This window comes from Heliconius melpomene, chromosome 16, assembly GCF_056956725.1.
Source record: "Heliconius melpomene rosina isolate 202511_hmr_F chromosome 16, ASM5695672v1, whole genome shotgun sequence".
Taxonomy (NCBI): Eukaryota; Metazoa; Arthropoda; class Insecta; order Lepidoptera; family Nymphalidae; genus Heliconius; species Heliconius melpomene.
Genome location: NC_140404.1, coordinates 4,541,416 through 4,566,044, shown reverse-complemented (window position 1 = coordinate 4,566,044; position 24,629 = coordinate 4,541,416). Strand labels below are relative to the sequence as shown.

The window sequence follows — 24,629 nt, the reverse complement described above, 5'->3', positions numbered from 1 at the left end:
CTAACCATTTATTAATATTCAGAGCTTGTTGATATGTAATAATATAAAAAGTTGTAGTGTTTATTAAAATATTATGTAATGTAAATTTCAGTTATTAATAAAATCATGTTTACATATAATCTTTTTGTTTTATTTTGTTATTTACGTCGTGTAAACGCAAGGGTTATAGGTTCGATTCCCAGTTGAGGGAATGAAATATTTAATATTTTCAATTCCTCGTTAGCGAGGCAAAACGTAGCGTTGAGTTCCGCCACTTAACACGCAATGCCTCAAGAATTCGGCGGAAAGTAAGAAATCGAAGTGTTTTAAAGGGAACGGAGTATCTTAAGACTAGGTTCCCAGATTCGAACGAGACCATCTTCGTAGCAAAATGTACGATATGACTAAATGTGATTGTTTTGGGTTCGATCACCACTAAGGGGATGATATTTGTTTTGACCCTACTTAACTATATCTATATACTCGCGAAATACTATTCGTTTTAATACCTTTGTTTACGCCAGATACTTTTTAAAAAATTTCACATTATATTATCAATTCCATTTACGACTGGATGAACAACACATTTTTACAAACTTTTAATATAAATACTAGTGCGAAAGAAACGCTTTGAGACTACATTCATCATTCGCTCTGCGAGAGATTGAAACTCATTGTTGACGTCTGTATTTCCTATGGCATACAATGTGGGGGTCTTCAAAAACAGAACGAATAGTTACTTACTATAGGCAAGTGTGCACCACCATCCACCGCATTAACGACCATCAGGCTTGATGTGGTCAAACGCAAGCCTATTTCAATATAAAAAAAGAAAAAAAACGCCGCAAGCGAGGAAATGAAATATTAAATACTAGCGGCCCGCCCGCGGCTTCGCCTGCGTGAGCTACGTTATTTTTAATTTCTGTCTTCATGAGTCCTACGTCCTATAAGTGACGTCCTTGGAAATTTGAGACTCCTAGCATTTGTAGTAACGAAGTTTCATACAAACTTTCAACCCCAAAAACAACCCTTTAGACGTCGAATATTGCAAATTCCCGTCTTAGCGAGCACCTACGTCCTATAACTAACTCCTATGCAAAATTTCAGATTCCTAGCACATGTAGTTTCTGAGATTTCGAGATGAGTGAGTGACCTTTCGATTTTATATATATAGATTTCATTTCGCCGAGTGGGATTCGAACCTTCGACATTGTGCCCTTGCGCCACGACGGCCACAAGCAGACTGAGAAGTAGATATAGATAATATAATCTACTAAATATTGATCTAGTAACTCAAGTGAATATCTATTATATTCATTTTATTTTCGTGGTTTCATTAGAGTATATTTTAGGATGTCGAAGGTACCTAAGTCGACTCGTAACATAAATGTCATGACACGATTGCCGCCTAACATTTGCCGCCCGATTCCCGAAACGTCCAATTAGGCGAATGGCTTTGTTTGTTAAATCGTCCACCTAAAGTTACTGCCTCGTTTTATTGAGACCGTACACTTTTGTAAATGTTTTTGTACTAGGTCATCTTCATGGGACGGCGCTCTGTAAAATGCGGTTATTAGCTAATTACATACCTAATTATAGCATTTAATACGTATATTATTATAAAAATATTCTTTAAAAAAATCTCACTAAAGAGAACCACCAAAGAGTTTTGCTTAGCTAGGAAAGTAGCACATAAAGATTATTTAATATACTTATTAAATATCTATCGAAATGAAATATCCAACTCTAAACAGTCAAAATTAGATTTGTATATTTTATTTACACTTAATTTAGTTTTCTCTCTACTCTATCAAATTGAGTGCATAAAAGCACTTTCGTCCATACATCAAGTAACCAGATACAACAATTTAATTACACGTCGGAAATCAAATATTGTTTCAATTAACGTGGCCAAGACAATTTTCTTTATGGGTTTGGGACGCTCCCTGTCCCCATTCGCACCACCATCCTGTGGTGGTGGGGTTGTGCCACGCTAAAAGCCAGGTGCCTTGAATCGCTGAAATAGTTGCGCGACTTACAAAGTGACGAACGTGCTTCGGGATTGCTATTTTTCGCTGAAGATAATTTTAGATGTTTCGAATTTTATAATGGCTGCGTCACTATATTTTCTATTGTAAATTCGTTATTGCATAAATATTGCGGAGAATATTTTTCCTTTTATTAATTACGGTTTGAAATTTAATATAATTTGAGTGTCGTTGTATTTTCTTTAAACATAACATTATAAATGTATGGCAAAAGGTGACCGAGACAATCAAATTTAAACAGACATACCGCGGTTTTGCTTTAAAATTATAGCACCACAATGAAGTTTACAACTATCATCAGTTTCATGTCTTCGAGTCTTCTGTTCCAAGGTAAGAATATGTTAACATATTATAGGTAATATTGATTGATTTATTAATTGTATTCAATGCATGTATCGTAATCTATTCGCTGGGTATGTTACAAAACCTATAAATTACGAAATGTAAATATCTTTTGACTAACTATAAATAGGCTTTTCTAGTATTTTTTAAATTAGCTTTACACTGTATCCCAAACACAGCAAGACACTGTTCCCCATATTTTACTTTTTAGTTCGCATATAAGGGTGGCTAAAAAAACCTACTGTCAAGGGATTCCTTCCTTCACTTTCCGGCTGAATTCCAGTAATTCGATATTAAATGTCATAACCAAATTTTGCGGAAATCATTTGGTCTCCGAGTGTGGATTGATCCCACGACCATGCGTTGTGTGCTGTCTGCCTTATGTAGGTAGGCCTGTGAATAGGTATGAAAGGTTAATTTTACTATTTTTACTCAGAGAAACAAATCTTCCTCGAGATTTCTCACTGCTTAAGACTAATTGAAGGATCTTTCATAAGGAAATAAAAGTTTTTTAGAATTAAATATAAGCAATTAACAATTTTATTTATTAAACAAAAAAAACTGAAAACACATTTCAACATTTTGTGTTTCATCATCATCATCGACAGTCATAGGTCCACTGTTGGACATAGGCCTTGCCCAACTCGCAACAACATTTGATCTTCAGCTTTATCATTGGTGCTAATCTGTCGGTTACTGCTGTCCTACATGGTGTTATGTACTACTTAGCATAATCTCTGGCTTCTATTAAAAAATCAATGCTTTGTTTTAAAAAACAATTAATAATCATTTGGACTTTAAATATCTAAAAATAAAATATATAACAATATTAACTTTGCCGGCATAAATCATTGCACGATAGGACGCTATGTTGGCGCTTCTACATAGTGCCTTAATACAAAATACACTATAATTTAACGTGTAAAATTATAGTGTATTTTGGGCTGAACATACGTTTATTATTTTAATTTATATTAGAGTCGCACTCTATAATGCGTTTTTAATGTCATATGTACAGCAACTAATAAGAAAAAAATTTTTTTGAGATCTTAGGTAATAATCAAATGAAAAAAAAAATAACATCCCATTCATTTTCTGTGTGTGCGAGCAGTACTCCCCAACGACTAAACAGAGACAGAAAATGGCCGCCTGGGGCTCAATGGGTGCGAGCGTGAGAAATATGGGGCGCTAATATTCCCTTTTTACCAGGATAGCATGAGCAGCAAGGAGCTTCGGCATTCCGTTATCATCCAGAGTCTCAGTATTCATTCATAGACGAGTTTATTTATACTACTGTCTACTATTACGCACTGTTTACGTAAATAGAGTTATCTATATTGTTTGTCAAGTACCCGTGCTACTACTACTTTGAAATATATATTTATATTTTTCTAGTGTAAATAATATATTTAATAAATATTAACGTTTGTTTTCTGACTATTTAAAAAAATACTAGAAAAATTCAGGGCATGCTAGTTATAGAGAAAATTCAGGAGTAAGTCAATTCGTTATCACTTCCCGTTCATTCAAAGATACTGGCCGCAGATAATCTTGGCGCATTTTGTATGACGAAATCGAATAAACGAGAACATGTTAAAATATTCTAAATATAAATTAATTAATATATTTATTAGATCCTCTAGTTAGAATGACATAACACAATAACAAAGTAAAGAAAAACAAAATAAAAATTGAGACTTAATGCACCATCTTTGACTCGCCTAAAACCTGTGCCATCCTCCCTGTTGTCGACGAACATACGTTTTGATGAGCTGCAACTGTTATTAAATGGACCGTTTATTTTGAAAGTGGTGTAAGTCCATTTTTGAGAAAAATGAGGTATAACGTAATTCATGCTTAATTTAATGTAATTTTTTTATATATAACTAGTCCGTGTTTAATTTCTCAAAAAAATCCCATGTTTTGAACAACTGAAAATCAGTCGGTAAATGAAATTGCATAATCATCGATATACTAACCTTTAATTTTCTCGAAACAAAAGGAAATGGACTTACACCACTCTCAAAATAAACGGTCCAAATATTGAGAGCGATATTGTAAAATAGTATGTATACTGTAATGAATAAATTAGCTAAAAGTAATTCAGGGTAATGAAAAAAAATGCATGGAAAATATAGCAAAATATGGATCAAGGCTTTTTAAAATTAACGCCATCGTGGTGCAATGGGATAGGAAACAATGGTTGTGACACATGAGGTTGCGGGTTTAATTCCCACCAGGGGAAATATAAAAACATAATTAAAATAAAGATTTGGAAAATTCGATTCGATTAGGATATCAAGGTTGAATATCTACTTTTAAATACTGATGTATTTTATACTGACGGTCGTATTACAATATAATTATATATATAACTAGTGGACCCGGACGCGGCTACGCCTGCTTCAACTATAAGAATATTTATTAAATATATTCATGAAATTATTTTCAATTCTCAATAGAATTAGTAAGAAAATATAAGCTCAAATAATCAAAAAGAATAATAAGTAGATACACATTATTAGAAAAAATTATCTGAGTTATTGAAATGAACTAACAAAAGGATTAAAAGTAACTAAAGGATAGGTATTCTTAATATTAGAAAAAGTACCTAAAGTTTTCCGTGCGTGCGTACATAGATATCGACTCTACGAAATAACTAAACATTTCTCTCTATTAAGAGGATAATTTTAGCGGGCAATATCAAATAAAATAAGAAGAGAATCAAAGTGTATTTTAAATTAATTATAAACAACAAATAAAGTTCGAAAATGTATGAAAATTTATAAAACCGTCAACGTCATTTGCCCGTTCGCGTCGGTCATACTATGCCGCCCGCTAGGTGGCTAGGTCATTTCGAATCAGTGACATCTCCTTAATTATTTATTAGTATGTTATACAGTAAACTATAATTTCAATCTAGATAAAATGCTAAAAGGGACTATTATATTTATTTTCATAAGGATAAATATCAAAACGTCGCGGTAGCGGTCGCGTAGCAACGACGGTTGTTATTAACATGGCAGAATAAATTGCATGTCAAATTAGAATGTACTTTAAAATATATTAGTATATATGTGTAATGTAATCTTATATAGCCTATAGCACTTCTGAAGAATGCAGCTTTCATACAAAACAAAAACAATGAAAATCGGACCAGTAGATCCAGAGATCTTAGCGTTCAAACAAACAAACAAACAAACAAACAAACAAACAAACAAACTCTTCCGCTTTATTATATTAGTATAGATATCGAAGATGACATCACCATTTCCATTTGAATGACACTTAACACAATTTCATGGCCACCGCCGAGCCCTTTCCCATTAGAAACAGAATATGTTTTTATGAGTGGACGCGGACCGTAAAGCAAGTCATAAACGCTAAGGCGCCACCCGCCGGCACTCCCCTGACATTTATCCGTAGCCCATAAAAATAAATATCTACTAGGGTAGCATAGCGGGCGAGGGTTCTTTGTAAAGGCCTCGCCGCACCCTCTCTGGCCCAATTCGCGACGACCGACTAACCCCTTTACAATGTAGCATTTAGATTTGTTTAATTTGTTAAAGCTTATTTACGGTGATATCTTAATATATAGATAGATAATGTATTTGTATTTTTTAGATTCTTGTATATAAATATATGTACTCGTATACTATCTGTTTGACACTGTATATTAATCCCCGATATTACCAGGGTCTACCACCACCAATATCCTTGATATTGTTTTCGAAAGTCAACCGAGGTCTTCCCTTCATGTCTTACTGCTCACTTTCTTTTATAAATCTTTTTTATCATTATTTCTTCTTGCTTATACGTTTGACATGTGCAAACCACCTGAGTACGTTCATCTTTCTTTCATTCTTCTACCGTAATACCCGTTTCGCTGCCGTATAACAGCGTCGGTACCAACACTGCGTTGTATAAGGATATACGTGCAGCAGTGCTGACGTCTCATCAATGCAACTAAGCCTCCGTTAACCCTGTTATCGGTAGCAATATGCCTATCCACATCTATCTCGTATCTTCCATCTCTATTGAACACACTTCCCAGATATACCACTTAATTCACTTGTTCTAATATCTTATGTGAGTACATGACTTTAATTTAATGTACCTGCAATTTAGATATTTAAAATAAATAAAACGTTGCTTTCGCCATTATTCGCTGGGTGAAAAGCTCGTCAGATAACTCGTGCTGTTGGGCTGACGTCAACGTGTGGCTATCAGAAAATTGCGTGCGTCGTGATAAATGACCGCCTTTGTCTTTATTAGCCGGCCCGGCCTTTTGCCTTTCTGATTGACGTGATAGTCAGAAATAAGCCTTTATTTTAGCTTACAAAAGGAATGAAAAAATGAGGCTAAAAATACAATCAGGTTGATCTTTTTTCGTAGTTTTCATCTACATGACTCTACTGTGTATCGCCGAGTAGGTATTGTACTTAAGATTAGAATTAGGTTTTTTTTTCAGCTTCTACGGGTGTTATATAGCAGAATAGGCTGAGGGAGCCTCTAAGGGCATAGTGTGTGAATGGCGGAACTCAACACCGCGCTTTTGCCTCGATATATTTCATTTCCTCGAGTGGCAATCTAACCCACGACCTGTCGCGTTTACAGAAATACTGACTGACTTGTCTGTTCAGTTTTTTTTTGGTAAACAACTTTGCTTAAACAAACAAAGGGTTTCTTTGTTTTGCCTCTATTTTGAATATAAACATTCCCTGTTGATATTTAAACGAGGTTTGTACTCTTTCTTCAATATCAACTTCAAAATTAAAATTGTAAATTACATTTTGTATATACATATTGTCTCTTTTTCTTATAATTGGTATTAGATTTTTTCTATATATTACCTGTGTTATCCAAATTATAATGCTATAAGACAAAATACTATGAAAGTAGTCTGAATGAAAAAAACATATTGTAAAAACTATGACATTAGGGCTAACGTCAGTCATTTCACTCAGTCTCTGTCTCTTTTTATCTAAGTTCTTTAAAAGAGCGCATAACCTCTCATCAGTACCTGGTTTTTGCGTAAAAGTGACTTTAAAGTTTGTAATATTAGGAAGATTAATTAGATATTTAGGTAGTAGAATTTTGTATAATTGAATTACAATATAACAATATAGATCAATAATTTGGAAAAAACATCCATCTTCTCTGAAGGCTTTTTTTAGCTTTCGTATTTTATCGTATGGGGATGGATTTTATCAAAACACCTCGTGGGCGAAGCCGCGGGCAGAAATTAGTAATACATATAATGTTTGAAAATAAAATACTGTAGCTTGTCTTACTAACCGTTTGTTTGATAAACAAAATAAACAAGCAACCGAGCGTTGCAAGCGTACTATTAAAACGCAAAGTGCAGGCATGGGATGCAACGCTGCACCGCCTCGCGAGACTGTGCGCCTGGTGACGTGGCCGCGTGCGTCGGCCCGCCGCGCCGGCCACTTGGCAACGGGCAACCCTGGCACACTTGCAGTGACCGTTCAGCTCTCGCGGTCAAGAACATCTCTTCGGAATGAGGAAGATCTACGTCTATAGTGTAGTTATCTGGTTATTATTTATATTTTATGTAGATAATATATATTTTTTTTATTCTTTCTGCTTCACGCTGTATCCCATATGTAGCAGGGTAGGCTGCAGCCTAGTGTTAAGACACTCCGCTTTCCACTTTCCGCTGAATTTTGGAGGCACTGCGCGTTGAGTGGCGTAACTCAACAACGCTCTTATCTTGACACCAGAGCAAAGAAATGAAAATATTAAATATTTCATTTACTCGTCGAGTGAGAATCGAACCCACAACAGGTCGCGTTTCTATTCACACGCTTTTGTTCCTGCGCAGCGACTGGCCTCTAATAGTTATGCTGGTAAGAACTGAAAAGACATGAAATCACTTGCATTTCATAGATAATATTCGTCACCGTAAATAGCTGTAATACAATAAGTACTATAATTAATATGCATCTCAATTTGAGAAAATAGAACACGTTATAATCATGTAGTAGGTACATGCACAGGCATGTAATGGAATTTTGTTATTAAATGTTTCACATTATGTGTTTTCCTTTTCGTTAAAAATATATTAGCACCAAAATCACTGCATTATTTCATTGAGAACATAATTTTAACTTAACAAAGGATGCAAAACAGCTTTTTTTTCTCTATGGTTTCAAGTAGTCGCTGAATATAACTCAAGTTCAATTCTTCATAACATTCGTAAAATACACATTCTTTTAAAAGAACGCATTCCTTGAAGTTCATGTTGTCCTAGTGATTTGAATTCAACAAAGTTTAACCCTTTCCCTTGGTATTGAAGATATCGGGTGTCGTACATTTTTCACATTCCAAAGAGATTGTGAAAGTATTTTCTGTCCCTTTTCATCTTATTATGAATTTAGTATGGAGGAGATCGGTGTTCAGTATTGCTCTCCTCCTCTCTCCCGGTGTCCTCAGCGACCCCGCCCCCTCGAGGGATGTGGACAAGAATGCGGTGAACCTCCTCAGGCTCCTGCAGTCCTGTTCGAAGCAGATTGCAAGCTTTCAGGAAGGGAGCCGTGCGCAAGCCGAGGCGCATATTTTTTGCAACAAAATAAAACACGAACAACTAACTACTACTGCTTATGACTGACTTACTTACCCTTCGCCGCCCTTTCTCGATTACTCTTTGAGGATATGCTGTCCTAATACTTCATCGATCTAATTACGCATATCATTATAGAGCTCTTTCGTTGAAGGGCTTTTTTTTCATTGAATAAAAAAAAAGTAAAGAATGATTATGATCTTAAATGTAAAACATGGTTTTTGTAACTATATAAATAAATATTTTTCTATACATATTTTTATTTCATTGTACAATTAAATAAAAAGCAAAAAATATAATACATATAAAAAAATACTTTGAATTAATTCCATTCATTATCCCATCCCGCAACGTATTATCGCAATCGTCTCTCTAGCTAGAGCCGGCCCTAAGCGCATCCATATTGAATCTCCATTCACCTGACTCAGATCAATACACGTACCCCATGGAGCTTCGAAGGCAAATTATGGAGTATTGATTTCTGTTAAAAGCACCTCCACCGTATCTATGCAGTCTTGGTATTTTCCGAACAGTTCGACATTATCGACGATCGCCAATACGTTTCCAATAAATGAAGTAAATAAATACGCGTATCGATAAATATTTGTGAATGTAACGTAACGTGTACGTAACGTTGAATGGAACAGATAGTTATGTTATTTAACATGATTATTGTAATAATAAAATTTATAAATAAAAATGTTCTATAGCTATAATATGTACGAGAATAAAATATAAGATATTTTTTATTTATTTTAAGTATCATTATTAACAAATAAATAAATAAAACAGTTTACTCTACATGTAAATGTCATCATGCAAGAGGGTAAATATTATTATCGTTCAACGATAAAATTGATTATTGCATTTTTATTAGTACATAAATAATTCTTGTTTGTACGTATGTGTGTATGTAAGGTACAATTAAAATTTAAATTTTAACTTTTTTTTTGGAGGCGGATCCGCAATACGTATACGAATGAGAGTACCAGGACAGCATATGACATTTAGAGATTCTTAAATCGTACCATCACGAATAATGATAGTATTAGGGAAACTTGATAATGAAAAGTCTATGTGGTGTATAGCATATTTCTGATTTAAATTTCATGTTTTGTGATTCAAGACATTATTAATACCTGATTTACTTAACTAATTATACATTTTCTTTATTCCATTTTTAGTAAAAAATTAATTTGGTAGGCAAATAGGTAGATATTTTCAAAACATAATATGAACTTTAAAATAATGAAAATGTAAAATCATATCTTACAGTCTATCAGTCTATTTAAGTCTTAGTAATTTCAAACTGATCTTTATTAAATAGTAAATGCAAAATATACATATTTAATTATTAATCAAGTAGGTAAGTGTAAATAATAAATATTAATAAAATATATCTTATATAAAAATAAAATAAATCTTAACATTATGATATAAATTTAAAAGTTAACTTGACGCGGTTCTTTCCTCGACGACTCTACCTATACATCTGACTCTGAGTAAAGTAAACGTGAAGGGCCGCTTCACGCGTTTCTTCTTGCGTAAGGTTCGCCCGCGCGATTGGCTGAGGAAACCACGCCCATTGCGTACACAACCTTGGAGTTCGGCAGACCCTTCACTCGGCCCTTCCAACCTCTTCATACTCTTTGCGTTCCTAGTATAGTGTGTTTTAATATAAATAATTTAAAAGGGCTCAATAAATATTATTATCGCCAATATAACTTAATTAAAAAGGGCAAGTGCTTGAAGGAACGTACAAGTTCATTGAACTAAACTTACTATGAACGTAATGTACGTAACTACTATTAAAAAAATATATACATGGAATACATTCTATATTAAAATTTTGTATTTTCTTTCATCTATCTTTGACTAATTAAAAATGCACAGTAATTAATGGAAGAGGGGCTAGCCCTTGCAGCTAATCGCTTGCCAGCTAGGAAAAAGGTGCAAATTACGATAGGCGTACCTTAAATAAGAAAATAATGGGCATGTCACTCCCAATGACTTTGTATACCAGGAGAGCATATCTAACAAAGATATGTTCGGCTGAAGAAAGGGCTTTTGAATGATATATTCGTAACACACGTGCGTGCCCATTAAAAGTAAGCGGTGCGTGGAGAATGCGTCAAGTATATAGGTTTGGTTTATAAATACAATGTGTTGTTCTATCGCGCACAGTATTTAAATAATACTTAATAGTTATAAAAATATATTTATTTTATTATTGGAAAGCTAAATCAATAAATATGATAATAATAATAATTCATTATTATTATGATTGACTTTAATAAAGTTCTCGGGTTCAAAGGAACTCGATCATTACGGGGCTTGCGTTGCGACCGAGACTGGCAAGTTCATTTTGTTTTTGTAATACTCTCTGTCATTTTATTTTAGGTAATTATTAGTTCGTCATTCGTTAAAGTTAATTATACTGCGTTTTTTTTGTGAATATACATTATGTACTTCATATTGAAGGCTTTAAGACAATTTTCATGCAGATATGGTTAGTCTTCTTCTTCTTCTTCCTGGCATTAATCCCGGCTATTACCGGGGTCTGCCTTCCTACTTAACCTACTCCACTTTGCACGATCTTTTGCGTCCTCGGTGGTTAGACCATTGGCTCTCATGTCCTGCATCACGACATCCAACCAGCGCTTCCTTGGGCGTCCGGGAGGTCGCGCCCCAGGAACTTGTATAGCAAGGCACTTGCGTCCGACATAGTTCTTAGGCCGGCGCGTAACGTGGCCAAACCATCTCAAGCGACGCTCTTGGAGCTTATCCGCTACGTCACGGACCCCAAGACTACCTCGAATGAATGTGTTGCGTATGCGGTCAGACCGCGTTACGCCGCACATCCACCTCAGCATCTTCATTTCCGTGACGTGAAGCTCCTGAGTGTGCCGAGATAGTGCTGGCCAACATTCGCTGCCGTATAAAAGAACCGGTCGGACGATGCTCTTGTATATCAGCCCCTTGAGCTTGGGCGGTATTCTGCGGTCGCAGACCACACCAGTGACCTCCCGCCATTTGGCCCAGGCAGCGCTTATCCGCCCATGGACATCGTGGTCGATGCCTCCAGACTCGTGCATAACGGATCCAAGGTACCTGAACTTCTCCGACTTAACGGCTGGCTCAGGACCTATAAGGATGATGCTCGAGTCCCGGCTCCCGCAGGCCATGTACTCTGTCTTCGACACATTTAGTTTAAGACCGCCGTTCTCAAGCGTACCCTTCCAGAGGTTCACTTTACGCTCCAGCGTCAGTCGGTTCTCGGCAATGAGTGCTATGTCGTCGGCATACATCATCAGCCATGGAGGCTGATGCAGATGCATATATGGTTGCATGCATGCAGATATGGTTAGTATCCATTTTAATTGTTTCGCGTATTATACATAATTTGTCGAAACATCTGCTGGATAGCAATTGGTTTTTTTAGATTTTTAATTGATTAATGTCGAAAATTAAAGCCTTATATTATACTTTTGATACTTTTAAAATAAATTATATTTTTGTAAATATAACATATTTTGTTCACCATACACATCCAAGCATATTGTGAAAATCCCTTAGACGTTCTAATATTGCCTCTCAACGCGTAACGCGGTACACCTACACGCGCACCCGCGCCCTCCTAGGCACAGCGTACACACAGTTACACACGAACATCTCATGTGTGACATAGAACCCCCTGGAACGATATGCCGCCCTGGTACATATAGCCCACATGTTCAACCCTTTCCGACACATGTTTCAAAACACGTCGTGTGTTTGTGACGCTAGATGTGTGTGCACGCATACATATGTAGTGTGTTATGTGTGATACATAATATCCTGAATGCAAGTGCAGTTATGTTTAAATTGTAAGTTTATGTTATTTTTAAGTTTATGTTTATTGGTAATAAATATTGGGGATTTATTTGCAGTAAATGATAAATTAAATAAGAAACGTGTATATATTTTTTTTTCCTACATATACGAGTAAGGAGAGTAAGGAAAGAATAATCCAGATTAAAACAGGCTAGTCGTGGGGCAGAAGCTCAAGCGTGTGTCTGTAAATTCGATAGGTTGTAGGTTCAAACCCACTTGAGGATTATTCTTTTTTTATATTTTCATTTCTTCTCTCTGGTATAATAAAATAGATTATAATGTCTTTTACGAATGATTCGACACGTCTTATCCACCAACGGCAGTAATTTCAATATAGTTCAGTTCAATTCTTAGTTTATGGCGTTCCGAGTAATTAGTGTTCAACTGGCGCACGGTTGGGCACTAGTCTCTTTACCAATATTAATATGTATAATAATGTACAATACAAATGAAAAGCCATTCAGTTCTATACGTTTCAGCTTTGACCCACTTAAAATATTTTATGTAACCTATTAACTAGCTTTATTAGAGAAACATTGATAAACATATTATTTAACTTTATAACTATTTTTCAAGTGACATTAAAATTCATAACTTCATTTTTGTTATTTTAGTTAAAAATAAATTGCGACCATTAACTGAAAATCACATGATATGTTTAACTCGAAAGCAACAATGTATCTCTAATGTGTGTGTATTTACTATTTATTATACAACAGTCAACAGACTGCGTGCATGAATGAATGAACCGCACGTACACAGTACACGCCCATGACGCAGTGACATGCGTCAAACCTGACTGTTCTACCAGGGCTGCAGCGGAAACGAGAGTTGCATTGTGCATACCACATTTCATATCTACAACCAGAACCGTTCGAACTGCGACTGAAACGCGCAACTGTGTTCCAGCTCTTTTCCTCCAGAGAAATTTATGCATTTTGCTATCTTCGTCTCACTTTACCTACGCTAACTGGGCGGCAGTTGTGGTAGGTCTTCGTATAATGGGGAAAGGGTGGCCTACTTTATAATAATCAATGAATGTGAGATATCCACATTTATGATTAACTCTAAGAAACTAGGTAGTTTCTAAATAGATCTTCTGGGTTAAGTAAAAATTGTTAATTAATCATTATGTCAGAAGGATATCATACAATATTAATATTAAATTAATAATTATATCGTCGGCTATTAAAAAATATATATAAGGGATAAAAAACATCTTTAAAAAACTATGTAAAAGAAAGTTTCTTATAATTTGGAAATTTGATTTGTTTTGTCTACTACACGAAATAAGGATAAATATAAAATTTTGTATATTTTTTTATACTTTCGAATAAAAATGAACAACACGAAAAAATAAAAATTATTTTAATAAGTATACGCTCTAAGCTGACACAGATTACAATATATAATATTTGACAAATATTATTATCATTATCGAATATTGAATTCCGATGTCGTACTCATTTAAATCCTACTACTAAGTACTTAGTTTTATAATAGTTGCTCTTTCAGTGCAAAATGTTTTTGTGTCTAGACAAGTATAAGTACGTATAGTCACCAGGACTGTATAAATGAAGAAAGATCTCATATTTTTGTTATTCCATTGACGTACCCGTTCATATACCTTCTCGTATGCAATAGAAACCTATTACTTAGCATTTTAGTGGACTACCTTCTACATAGTTTGGTGCGCCTAGTATTTTAGCAACGCACTGTATGTATTTTCTGAATTATCATAATAATAATTATTATTTTTTAATAAATGAATAAATAATATTTCAGTATTATGAGATTCAGAGACCAGTCGTGGCGCAGGGGCACAAGCTTGCGACTGTAAACATGACAGGTTGTAGGTTGGATTCCCAATCGAGTAAATAAAATATTAAATATTTTCATTTCTTCGCTCTAGTAATGCGCCAAAGCGCGGTCTGAATTCCACCAGGTAACGCCTCCAGAAATCAGCAGGAAATGTAGAATGGAAGTGTCTTATTGAGGACAGTGTGTTAACACTAGGTTCCCAGGTTCCCTTTGCCTATATGTTCTGCCCTACTATGTGCAGTATACAAAGTGAACAGTACTAGTAAAAATATTTGACAAAATAAGAAAAGGTAGTTTTTTCACTTAATCGAATAGGTTGCGTGTGCTTTATCTTTAGTTATATAATATTTAAATGAATACATTTGCATCGAATATTACTTATATTTTACGATTAATTGCAAATTAAACATTTTTCGTTTTATTTATGAAACAATAAATAAAATAGAAAAAAAAGTACTTAAAAACTAAATACCTTTATAAAAATTCTATCAGGTAAAAATATTTTTCGATATTTTCATTTTTCATTCTGCAACACCACTACCTGCTACTACTGTATCCTACTCTTATCAAGATATGGGGTACTGGTGAAAAATGACGTCATGTGACGCAATCCCCATACCCATCAGATTTACGCATTCCCCCCGGGTTCACTGACGACAATAAATAATTGATTTAGAGGGAAAGAGGCACGTTCTGTTATTTTGGTCATTTATCCTCTTGTTCTGTATGATTATACCAACGTTAATATTATTATTTTTATAGCATTTTGTTGCAGTTGTATATTACTTTTGTAAAATAAATAATTGCTCTTATGGCCCAATGTTCTGTCCATTAAAGAGTCATATTTGATAGCCCACATACCTCACAATGCCTAGATCAGAGAAACTCATGATATCACGTAAATTCCATTTATTTATAATATTTGATCCAACAATACCACAAACAGAATATAAAAAACATCCTTATTATATATATTTTTTCTTTTTTAAATATCCTTCATTTATAGCAACCCCGCGTGCGTTCCGATTGGTTAGAACTAACTTTAAATGGTCAGCCGTTACTTTCTCGTTTTGGTCGACCATTGTTCGCGTGCCGCCATTCTCCCCACGCAATGCCATTGTCCCCTTCGAAAGCTTGTATCTCCTGTCGACCTATATATCCCTAGTATGAAAAGGGGGCAAACCATTGTTTTCACGCACTCTCATTATCATAAATATACAAAATTTGATTTGAGGAATGCTTAAATGAAACTAGTCCGTATTGCATTCTTTTTGTTTTCTGAATTGTTCAAGAATGGATAATGGATGATATGTGGTTGTAACTAAAATAAGAATTTGATTATTTATAGGTAAAAATAGATATAATATAAATTTTCATTAAATTGAATTATATAATAATCAAATTCATCATTATTAAAATCAGAATCATAATTTCAGTTCATTATTACTGTGACAAAGAGATATCAATTGACGACAGTATTAAATTATCGTATTATACAAATTTAAAATAGTATAAGAAAAATGTAATTTCATTATTATTACTGTTATTATTTATTGTAATATATAAATGCTTTCCAAATACTTTAGAAATATATATTTAAAAGAAAATATTTTAAACAAAAAAACAAGCGCTATCACGTTACGACGTCAGCGTTGCAATCTGCAGTATAATTAACTTGTACCTACGAAGTGGAGTGAATGGCCGTTGCATGCAACGTCTCGGTCGACGCCTGATAATAATCCTTGAGGCTATCCTTGCGCAGGACGACTCTACACGCAACCTCTTACTGTTATTTGCTGCCCTGGTACTTCGCAGGATATTTTGTCCCTTTGGGAACGTACGATCATCCTAAGGGATAGCTAAGAAAGAGAATAAAACAAAGTATTCGGTGTACGTTTTGATGGTCTACCATTTTAATTATTATTGATTCTTGAAATGGACCATATTTTGTGTGTATTATGACTTAATTTGCCTAATTATATTTTTTTTATTTTAAATTATAATCTTTATTAATGTCATTTCATTTTCTTGGCTTAATCCACAGATATTATAAAATAAATTTAATACCATGAATATTTGTTTGTTCTACACCTATTTTTGTCATAAATTCTTATATTACAATCTATAATTAAATAACTTAAAATAAAATAATATTTATTTATTGTATGAAAAACCGCAGTGGGTGGGTATACAATATTTTGCCTTAAGTTAGTGAATTGAAAAGGAACCGGTAGAAAAACTTCCTTTCGATTTCTGAGTTCCTGTTAGTTGTTGACGTCATTCCAATAGAATTCATCCCTCGGGTACCTCTCAAAAATTTAACAACTTCCATTTCTCTCTTTCTTTATTAAGTTGTGGTTAGTTCGAATGGAAAGGATAAAAAGCTTTGATTTAATATAATATACACAGTTATATCACATTTTAAATAACGCACTTTGTATTCATTAGTTTAAGTACATATGATAAAAACGATAATAGATAATAATTAATTCATTAAAATAAGTATTGTAAGTAAAAAAATAATTATTAAAAAATAAATATTAAGTAGAGTAATTTCTGTACTGACAAGTTGAAAGGGGCGTGTCCTGTTTAACTGAAGTTCATCCAAGTATCTCAGCAAGGGGAGGGTGCCAGAACGAGAGGCACTAAGCGCGCCCGGTGCCTCCTCGTCGCACGCGCGAGCTTTACAAAGCTCACTTTCATTGAAAGCTTCCCTATGCCTCTGAAGTCCTAGTACCTTCCCGCGTCAGTACCGTCGTTGTCGCTAGCCGCTTTCTCCTTCATCAACGAACATTGTATTGGAAATATCCTCGACGAGCGAGATGTAGATACGTGTTGTCCTTTTCTAAAGCAATGGAGTCTTGTAGGAACTCTAGGACCTTTAGCTACAGATACATACATATATAGAATACCAGCAAAATTATTATTTTATTATTTTCTGGTCGCATATTCTACCTTGCTGGAGAGATCAATAGGACCAATGCTATTTATTTTATACTAGCGGACGCGCGCAGCTTCGCTTGCGTAATTAGGGGTGAATTCTAATAAACCACGAAACATGTGTTCAATGAAATATTTTTAAGAGTCTAAATTTCAAATTTTATAAAAATCGGTGGCGATTTAAAGACTTTTCCATACAAACTTTCAACCCCTTATTTGCACCTTTAGGGTAAGAATTCTAGAAAACCATGAAACATGTGTTCAATTAAATACTTTTAAGAGTCTGAATTTCAAATTTTATAAAAATTGGTGCCGATTTAAAAAAAAATCTATACAAACTTTCAACCCCTTATTTGCACCCTTAGGGGGAGAATTCTAGAAAACGATGAAACACGTGCTCAATTAAATACTTTTAAAAATCTAAATTTAAAATTTTATAAAAATCGGTGCCGATTAAATTTTTTTTCCATACAAACTTTGAACCCCTGTTCAAAGTTAAAAAAAATAGGGATTTCACCTCTTTAGGGTAAAAATTTTTCAAAATCCCTTCTTAGTGGATGTCCAGATTACTAAAGGAAACATCTGTCTAAATTTGACGTTTCTACCATCAGCGGTTACGGCTGTGCTTGCGTCTTACCTCAGTCAGTGAGGACAAGTCCTTTTATATGTATAGACTACAAGTTTACAACTTATAAAATTTAAATATTATCCATAGTGTTTATAAAATGTATTCGCAATTCTGCAATCCATTACAAAGTAACATACATTCATACATACATTTTATTAACTGAATATTGATTTGTAATGAAACATAAATCTACTATTAAGTACCAAAACCAATATCATATATGGTAATGTTTTAAATAATTTTAGTTTAAATATTTCCTAAAAACATATAAAGAATGACTTTTGCATAAAAAACAATAAACACAAAGACTCGAGGAAGTGAAATATTCATTTAAGTGTATATTTAAATTTCTTCGCTCTGGTGTCGAGGCAAAGCGCGGCGTTGAGTTCTGCCACTCAACACGCAATGCCTCCAAAATTCGGCAGAAAGTGAAGAACGGAGTGTCTTAATACTAGGTTCCCTCTATCTACCCTGCTGTGTGCGGGATACAGTGTAGATTTATTTTATTTTTAATTTTATATGTTTCTGTATTAACAAAATTATTTATTTCAGCATGCTTCGGTACGATACAAAGACCGCTTACTTCGACAACAACGCAAGGGACGACAGTAACAATACCGATAACGCAGGTGCTCACCCAGCAGCCCACCATACAGCAGCCGCCTCAGATATGCTCCGAAGCTACCAACACTTTGTCACCGTTAGGAAAACTACGAAGTGCCATGCGGAATACTACCTATACGAGAATAAGCGGTTATTTTGACGCATATATTATTTTCTACAGCGATGAGCATTTGGTAAGTGTGTTGATTAATTTGAAATAAATATGGTCTGAAAAGATTTCGGTATTTAACTTTTACGTTATTAAAAATACTATAATGTTTAAATGAATAAAATATAAAAATGTTGTTACCTTAACTTACGTAAACCCTTTGCTATGGATATTATAGCAAATATTTAACCAATTTCCGCCAAACGAAAATTTAAGACATATGAGATTTAGATCTATTAGCGTACCTACGAGCATCTAGCATATCTAGAGTTTTTTTTCTGAAAACTATTTCAAGGGTTTTTTTTGTATTAACGTATTTTCTTAAATTATTTGTCACTTAAAATTCTGAGGTGCGCTATACTATTCTAAAGTGGACACAGCCCACCCTTCCTGTCCTTCACCCATACATATACCTATTATAATTATGATATTATAAATAATCAAACAGAGTGAAGACCCATCTCCCGAAGAGCGTCGACTAGAGTACATAAGTGGTTGGGACGGTATGGGCACGGGAGTGGTGATGGCTGACGGGGGCGCTGCGATATGGGTGCCATCGGGTGATGTCAAACGTGCGCGTGCGTCTCTCACGTGCGCATGGCTCGTGCTCGATGCGGACGATCTGAGCCAACCATCGATGATCGAATGGATCACGGTAAGAAGATAAGTTCTTTTTATATAAATAATCCTACAAAATAATGATGTAATATTCTCGAAACTCTCAAATTGACACTCCAAACCTTCACACTACAAACTGCGGGAAGGTCCTCTTCATCTTTCTCGGACAATGCGCTAATCGCTTATTTTAACCTTTTTCGATTTTAAATAATAAAGTTAATGTACCTATAAAAATTTATCTACTTTAGCAAGAGCGCCCAAGGCGAAATGACCGTTCAGTAGCAGCAGATGCTCGGCTCACATCTGTGAATGAATGGGCGATGTTAGGTGCTAATCTACAACGAGAAGGAATGCAATTATTTCATGCACCAACTTTAATAGACACGCTATGGGAAGAAGAAGTTGATCCTATGAGACGAAGACCTGAATTTTCTAGAATCGTTGCAAATCTACATCATCCAGAGTATATAGGTAAATACTATTCTTAATATTGTTTGATAATTTCAGAATTAGGTCATCAAATTCTATACATTTTTTGTACTGTAATAATCATAATGCATTCATATACAGGTGTGACCTGGCGTGAGAAAGTAGAAGCAGTCCGCAATGAGTTACGATCTATAGGAGCGGACGCGATGGTGGTGACCGCTCTGGACGAGGTCGCCTGGCTTCTTAATATACGCGGGAGAGATCTTCCTTATGCTCCTCTTTTAAAAGCTTTTGTCATTATAAGTGCAAAGGATTTTCGAGTCTATACACCTGCGGGGAAATTGTCTATGCCAGTTCGTGAAGCCCTTGCTGCCTATAACTGCTATCCTAACGCAAACACCGCTCTCGACTGCACGAAGTAAACAATTAGAATTTTTTAAAATCTTAATTTATTTTTTTGCCATTTTACAGTTCAATTAATATCTCTTTAAAATTTTAGGGTAAATGACTATGCCGCTATATATTCAGATTTACGAAGACCAACGGAATCAAAAATCCTCGTACCAACCGCAGGAACTTTCCAAAGAGGTGCTTCTGCAGCGATTGCACAGAATATTCCACAATTAAAAAGAGTATTCCAACCGTCTCCAATAATTTATTTGAAAGCTCAAAAAAATCCAGCCGAAATCAAAGGAATGCAAAAAGCCCATTTGCGTGATGCTGTAGCTATGTGTACAGTGCTTAGCTATATAGAGAGCAAGGTAGCTGGCCCTTAAATATACCATTTTTTTACTAGAATTTTTATCTTTATTTTAACTTGCACTTCAAAGAATATTTATTATTTATTATGAAAACAGGGAAAAGCGAATCTCAACGAGAAAACGGTTAGTATGAAAGTGGATGCGACACGTGCAACGCAAGCAGGCTATGTGGGGTTGTCAATGCAGACCCGCGTCGCTTTCGGCCCCAACGCCGCTGAACCAGAGTATAGAGCCACTAACGCAACAAACAGACGGATTTTCACCAATTCTACCTTAGTAATACAGTCAGGAGGGCAATATGATGGTGAGAACAAGATTTAATAGAGCAAAATTAAAACAAGAAAATATTCAAATATTTTTTTTATACTTTTTTTTACTTTATTAAAGTCAAATTATATAAGGCAATTACGATTTTTTCCAACTGAATACGTACAGGCATTAATTTTTAAAATGAAATTCTATAAAAAAATGTTATAGTTACTGTTTGTAACAAATTATGTAAAACAAAATTTCTAGAAGGTACAACAGTGGTAACACGTACCGTACACTACGGAACCCCATCCCGTGATGAACGTAAAGCGTACACAAGCGTGCTCAGGTCTCTGGCTGCTTTGAGCATGCTGCAGACCCCCATGGCGTTGCCAGCGGCTCACACCGACCCCGTAGCTAGGGCTCCGCTATGGAATTACAAACAAGATTATATTCAACCCACTGGATATGGTGTAGGAGCTGCTTTAAGTCGTCGTGAAGGTATTCTAATATAACATAAATATTATTGAATAATCGAGGAGTGTACCTAATATGTAATTTATTAAATTTTACCTACACTTACATACGTCTCATATTTTATGATCACAAGCGTGTGATTGTAAATGCGATTTGCAGTTATGTGGTTGGGGGTTCGATGCCCACACGGGGGAATGAATTGTTTAATATTGTAATTTCCTAATTCTGCTAACGATGCATAGTGCAAATTCGGCGGAGAGTTTAAGTGAATACTATAACCCTTAGCAGGCATGCCGAACTGCATCGTGCCATTATTCATTTGTATAGTTATTAATTTTATTATTGTTGTTGAAGCTCTACTGAATCTCTTAATATACGAATAATAGATTCAAAATATGATTTGTTTAATGCAGAAAGTTATATTATAACTTAATATAATTTCAGACCCTGTTGTTATTGATTATCGACAAGATACAAATTTACACACGTTTAGAGAAGGATATTTCATTACTAGTGGTAAGTATAATAATAGACGATAATTTTGTAATAACAAAATAAATGTGAAAATTTATGCTTAGCATAACAATTTTTTACGCAAATATTTTTATATTAAGACTACGTGATTTTAATATTTTTGTTTTTTATTATATTTATTCTAATCTTCTTATTCATTGTGTATTGTAGAGCCTGCGTGGTATCAACTAAATAAATTCGGGGTCAAGCTAGGGAATGTTTTAGAAGTAATTCTCCAACACGGCGGCTACCTGGGTTTCCGAGAAGCCACGCTAATACCTTTCGAGCCGAAACTTATAGATAAAAATCTTCTAACAGAATACGAGGTAAAGCTATTTAATATTGAAACCTTAATAGAATTATCTTAAACATCACGAACAACGAAACAAATTCGTTGTAGAATTCAAATTCAAATCAATTTAACAATAATAATGGTAATAAAAAGTAAAAGTTTTTCTTGTTATTTGTGAAATTTATTGACAATAAATGACTAGTCGACTACACAAAAGCCTGAGATCAAATGCCTTGTTACGAAAGTGGGCATTTTGCAAATATTCCCAGTTCGGTTCGACAAATTGCATTTTTATACGACAAACTAAATACCTACGTTAAATTGCATTATATAATTTAATTAGTAAACTATACATCAAATAAATTGTATCTATCTTTATTACAGATAACATGGTTAAATGCATACAACGAACGGATAAGAAAAACCGTCGGTCCCGAGCTACGAGACCAAGGACTAACCGACGTGTATTATTGGATGATGAATAAAACGCTTCACATAGAGTCTCCAAGGGCAAAGAAATTCACCAGCAGTTCTACAATATCGCATGTTCCAAGCTTAGAAATAGTTATAATGATATACTTTACAGCGGTTTTAATTAATATTAAAATTTAATTTCGCAAGCGCGTAGATCTCTAAATAGATAGGCTTAAATTGTTGTGTTGTAACTAGTAACTAATAGGTAAGTGAATCAGTTTAGTCTACAGTAAGGAATCCTTAGAGATTTTCGTGATTATTTATATTTTCATTGTTTTTTGTTATCGTTTCAATTACTTTACGCTAATTTTTAACTTTGAAAACCAATAGATTTGTAACGGAAGACCAACGATTTATATACAACGTGTATAGCATTATTCACAGTATGCCGCATGAAGTAGAGTAGACAGAGGAGGCCTAGTGTGGATACACTCCGCTGTCCATTTTCCACCGAATTCTGGAGGCGAAAAATATGTTCATTTACTTTTACTTAGTATATTATATTGTTTTTTATGTGTACCTATATATAGTACTTATATATTGTTTTAATACATTACATGAGCTTATAAAAATGTTTGTAATTGTGTACTTAATATTTTATTGCTTAGCAAAAATGTTGTTGATAGTCCCTTAGAATAAAATAATAAAAAATATGATAAAAAAAATATCATAAGTATGAAAAATATATTACTTTTACCTACAAATTTTACATAAATACTACAGTCTCTATGTCTGTACCTGTAGATATTATTTATTTAATATTTATTATATTACTGATATGACGAAAATTCCTAAAAAAACCAATTGTATGCAACAATTCTATTTAAAGAAATAAAGTAATATAATGGTACAAAAATTTAACTTTGAATGGCTATATGGAGTTTGTTTGTGACACATACTTATTGCTGGTATAAAATGTGGAATATTGGAAATTTGTTAAGTGCAAATGGTTTATTATTATTATATAAATTATTTTAATTATGAAATAACGTGAAAAAATAGTTCTTATATAAATCAAATTAAAGTTAATATCTTAGTATACATTTTATATTTAAAACATATCACGATGTATGGTGAGAGTGGGGAGTAATGAATACTTAATGAGTTTCTCTTTCAATTTATATATTAATATTAGCTCGTCGTAATTAGTTAATTAAATGTTTCTTTACTGTAAGGTGAAAAATTAGAGCCATTAATTTAAAATTGTTCTAGATATAGTTAGAGTAAAAAATTAAAAGTCATGCACCAAGTGCCTTATTAAAACTAGAATGTACATTGCTTATTAGTAATTATTATAAAAAAAATAGAATTATTATTATAAAATTTATTACGACGTGTTGATATATAACTTATACTGTGTAATGTCTTCATAAAAGTATTATAAATTAGCAATATTTAGCTTCATAAATACGCTTACTTATAACTTGTAGTGCTTGCCAAAATGTTCATTGTTGTTGCTTAAAGAAAATAATGTAGAATAACAGAATAATTTAATTTTAATATATTTTGTAAAGTGTAATTCCACACTCAGGATTAAAAAAATTAGAAAAAATAATAAATAAAAAATATCAAATAAATTTCAACGTAGCGTGACTTGGAAGTTCAATTTGGAATCTTGGAATTTTCCCATTTTTTTATAAAAATATCTTTCTGTTTATACGTACCAGTTAGCGTTACAAATTAACTTTTAACAATGTGATAGATAATCACAGTTAAAGATTAGATTACTATAAAAACTGTCATTAAAAGTAAATAAATATAAGTTCTAAATGTAAGATACTCTATGAATTTATCTGTTTAAAGCAATACAGTAGATGCTTCGTATTTCGT

General features: G+C 33.9%; 1 protein-coding gene across 1 annotated transcript; it reads left to right on the top strand.

Moving 5' to 3' along the window:
* Positions 1-2,016: 2,016 nt before the first annotated feature.
* LOC146530761 (xaa-Pro aminopeptidase 1-like) lies at positions 2,017-23,731 on the top strand. Its single transcript, XM_085199220.1, has 11 exons — positions 2,017-2,357; positions 18,767-19,011; positions 19,435-19,641; positions 19,853-20,075; positions 20,175-20,451; positions 20,533-20,794; positions 20,891-21,098; positions 21,311-21,544; positions 21,965-22,036; positions 22,205-22,359; positions 22,710-23,731. Exons 1-11 carry the CDS (start codon positions 2,306-2,308, stop codon positions 22,935-22,937), a joined length of 2,163 nt encoding a protein of 720 aa, XP_085055346.1. The 5' UTR covers positions 2,017-2,305; the 3' UTR covers positions 22,938-23,731.
* The last annotated feature ends 898 nt before the right edge of the window (positions 23,732-24,629 follow it).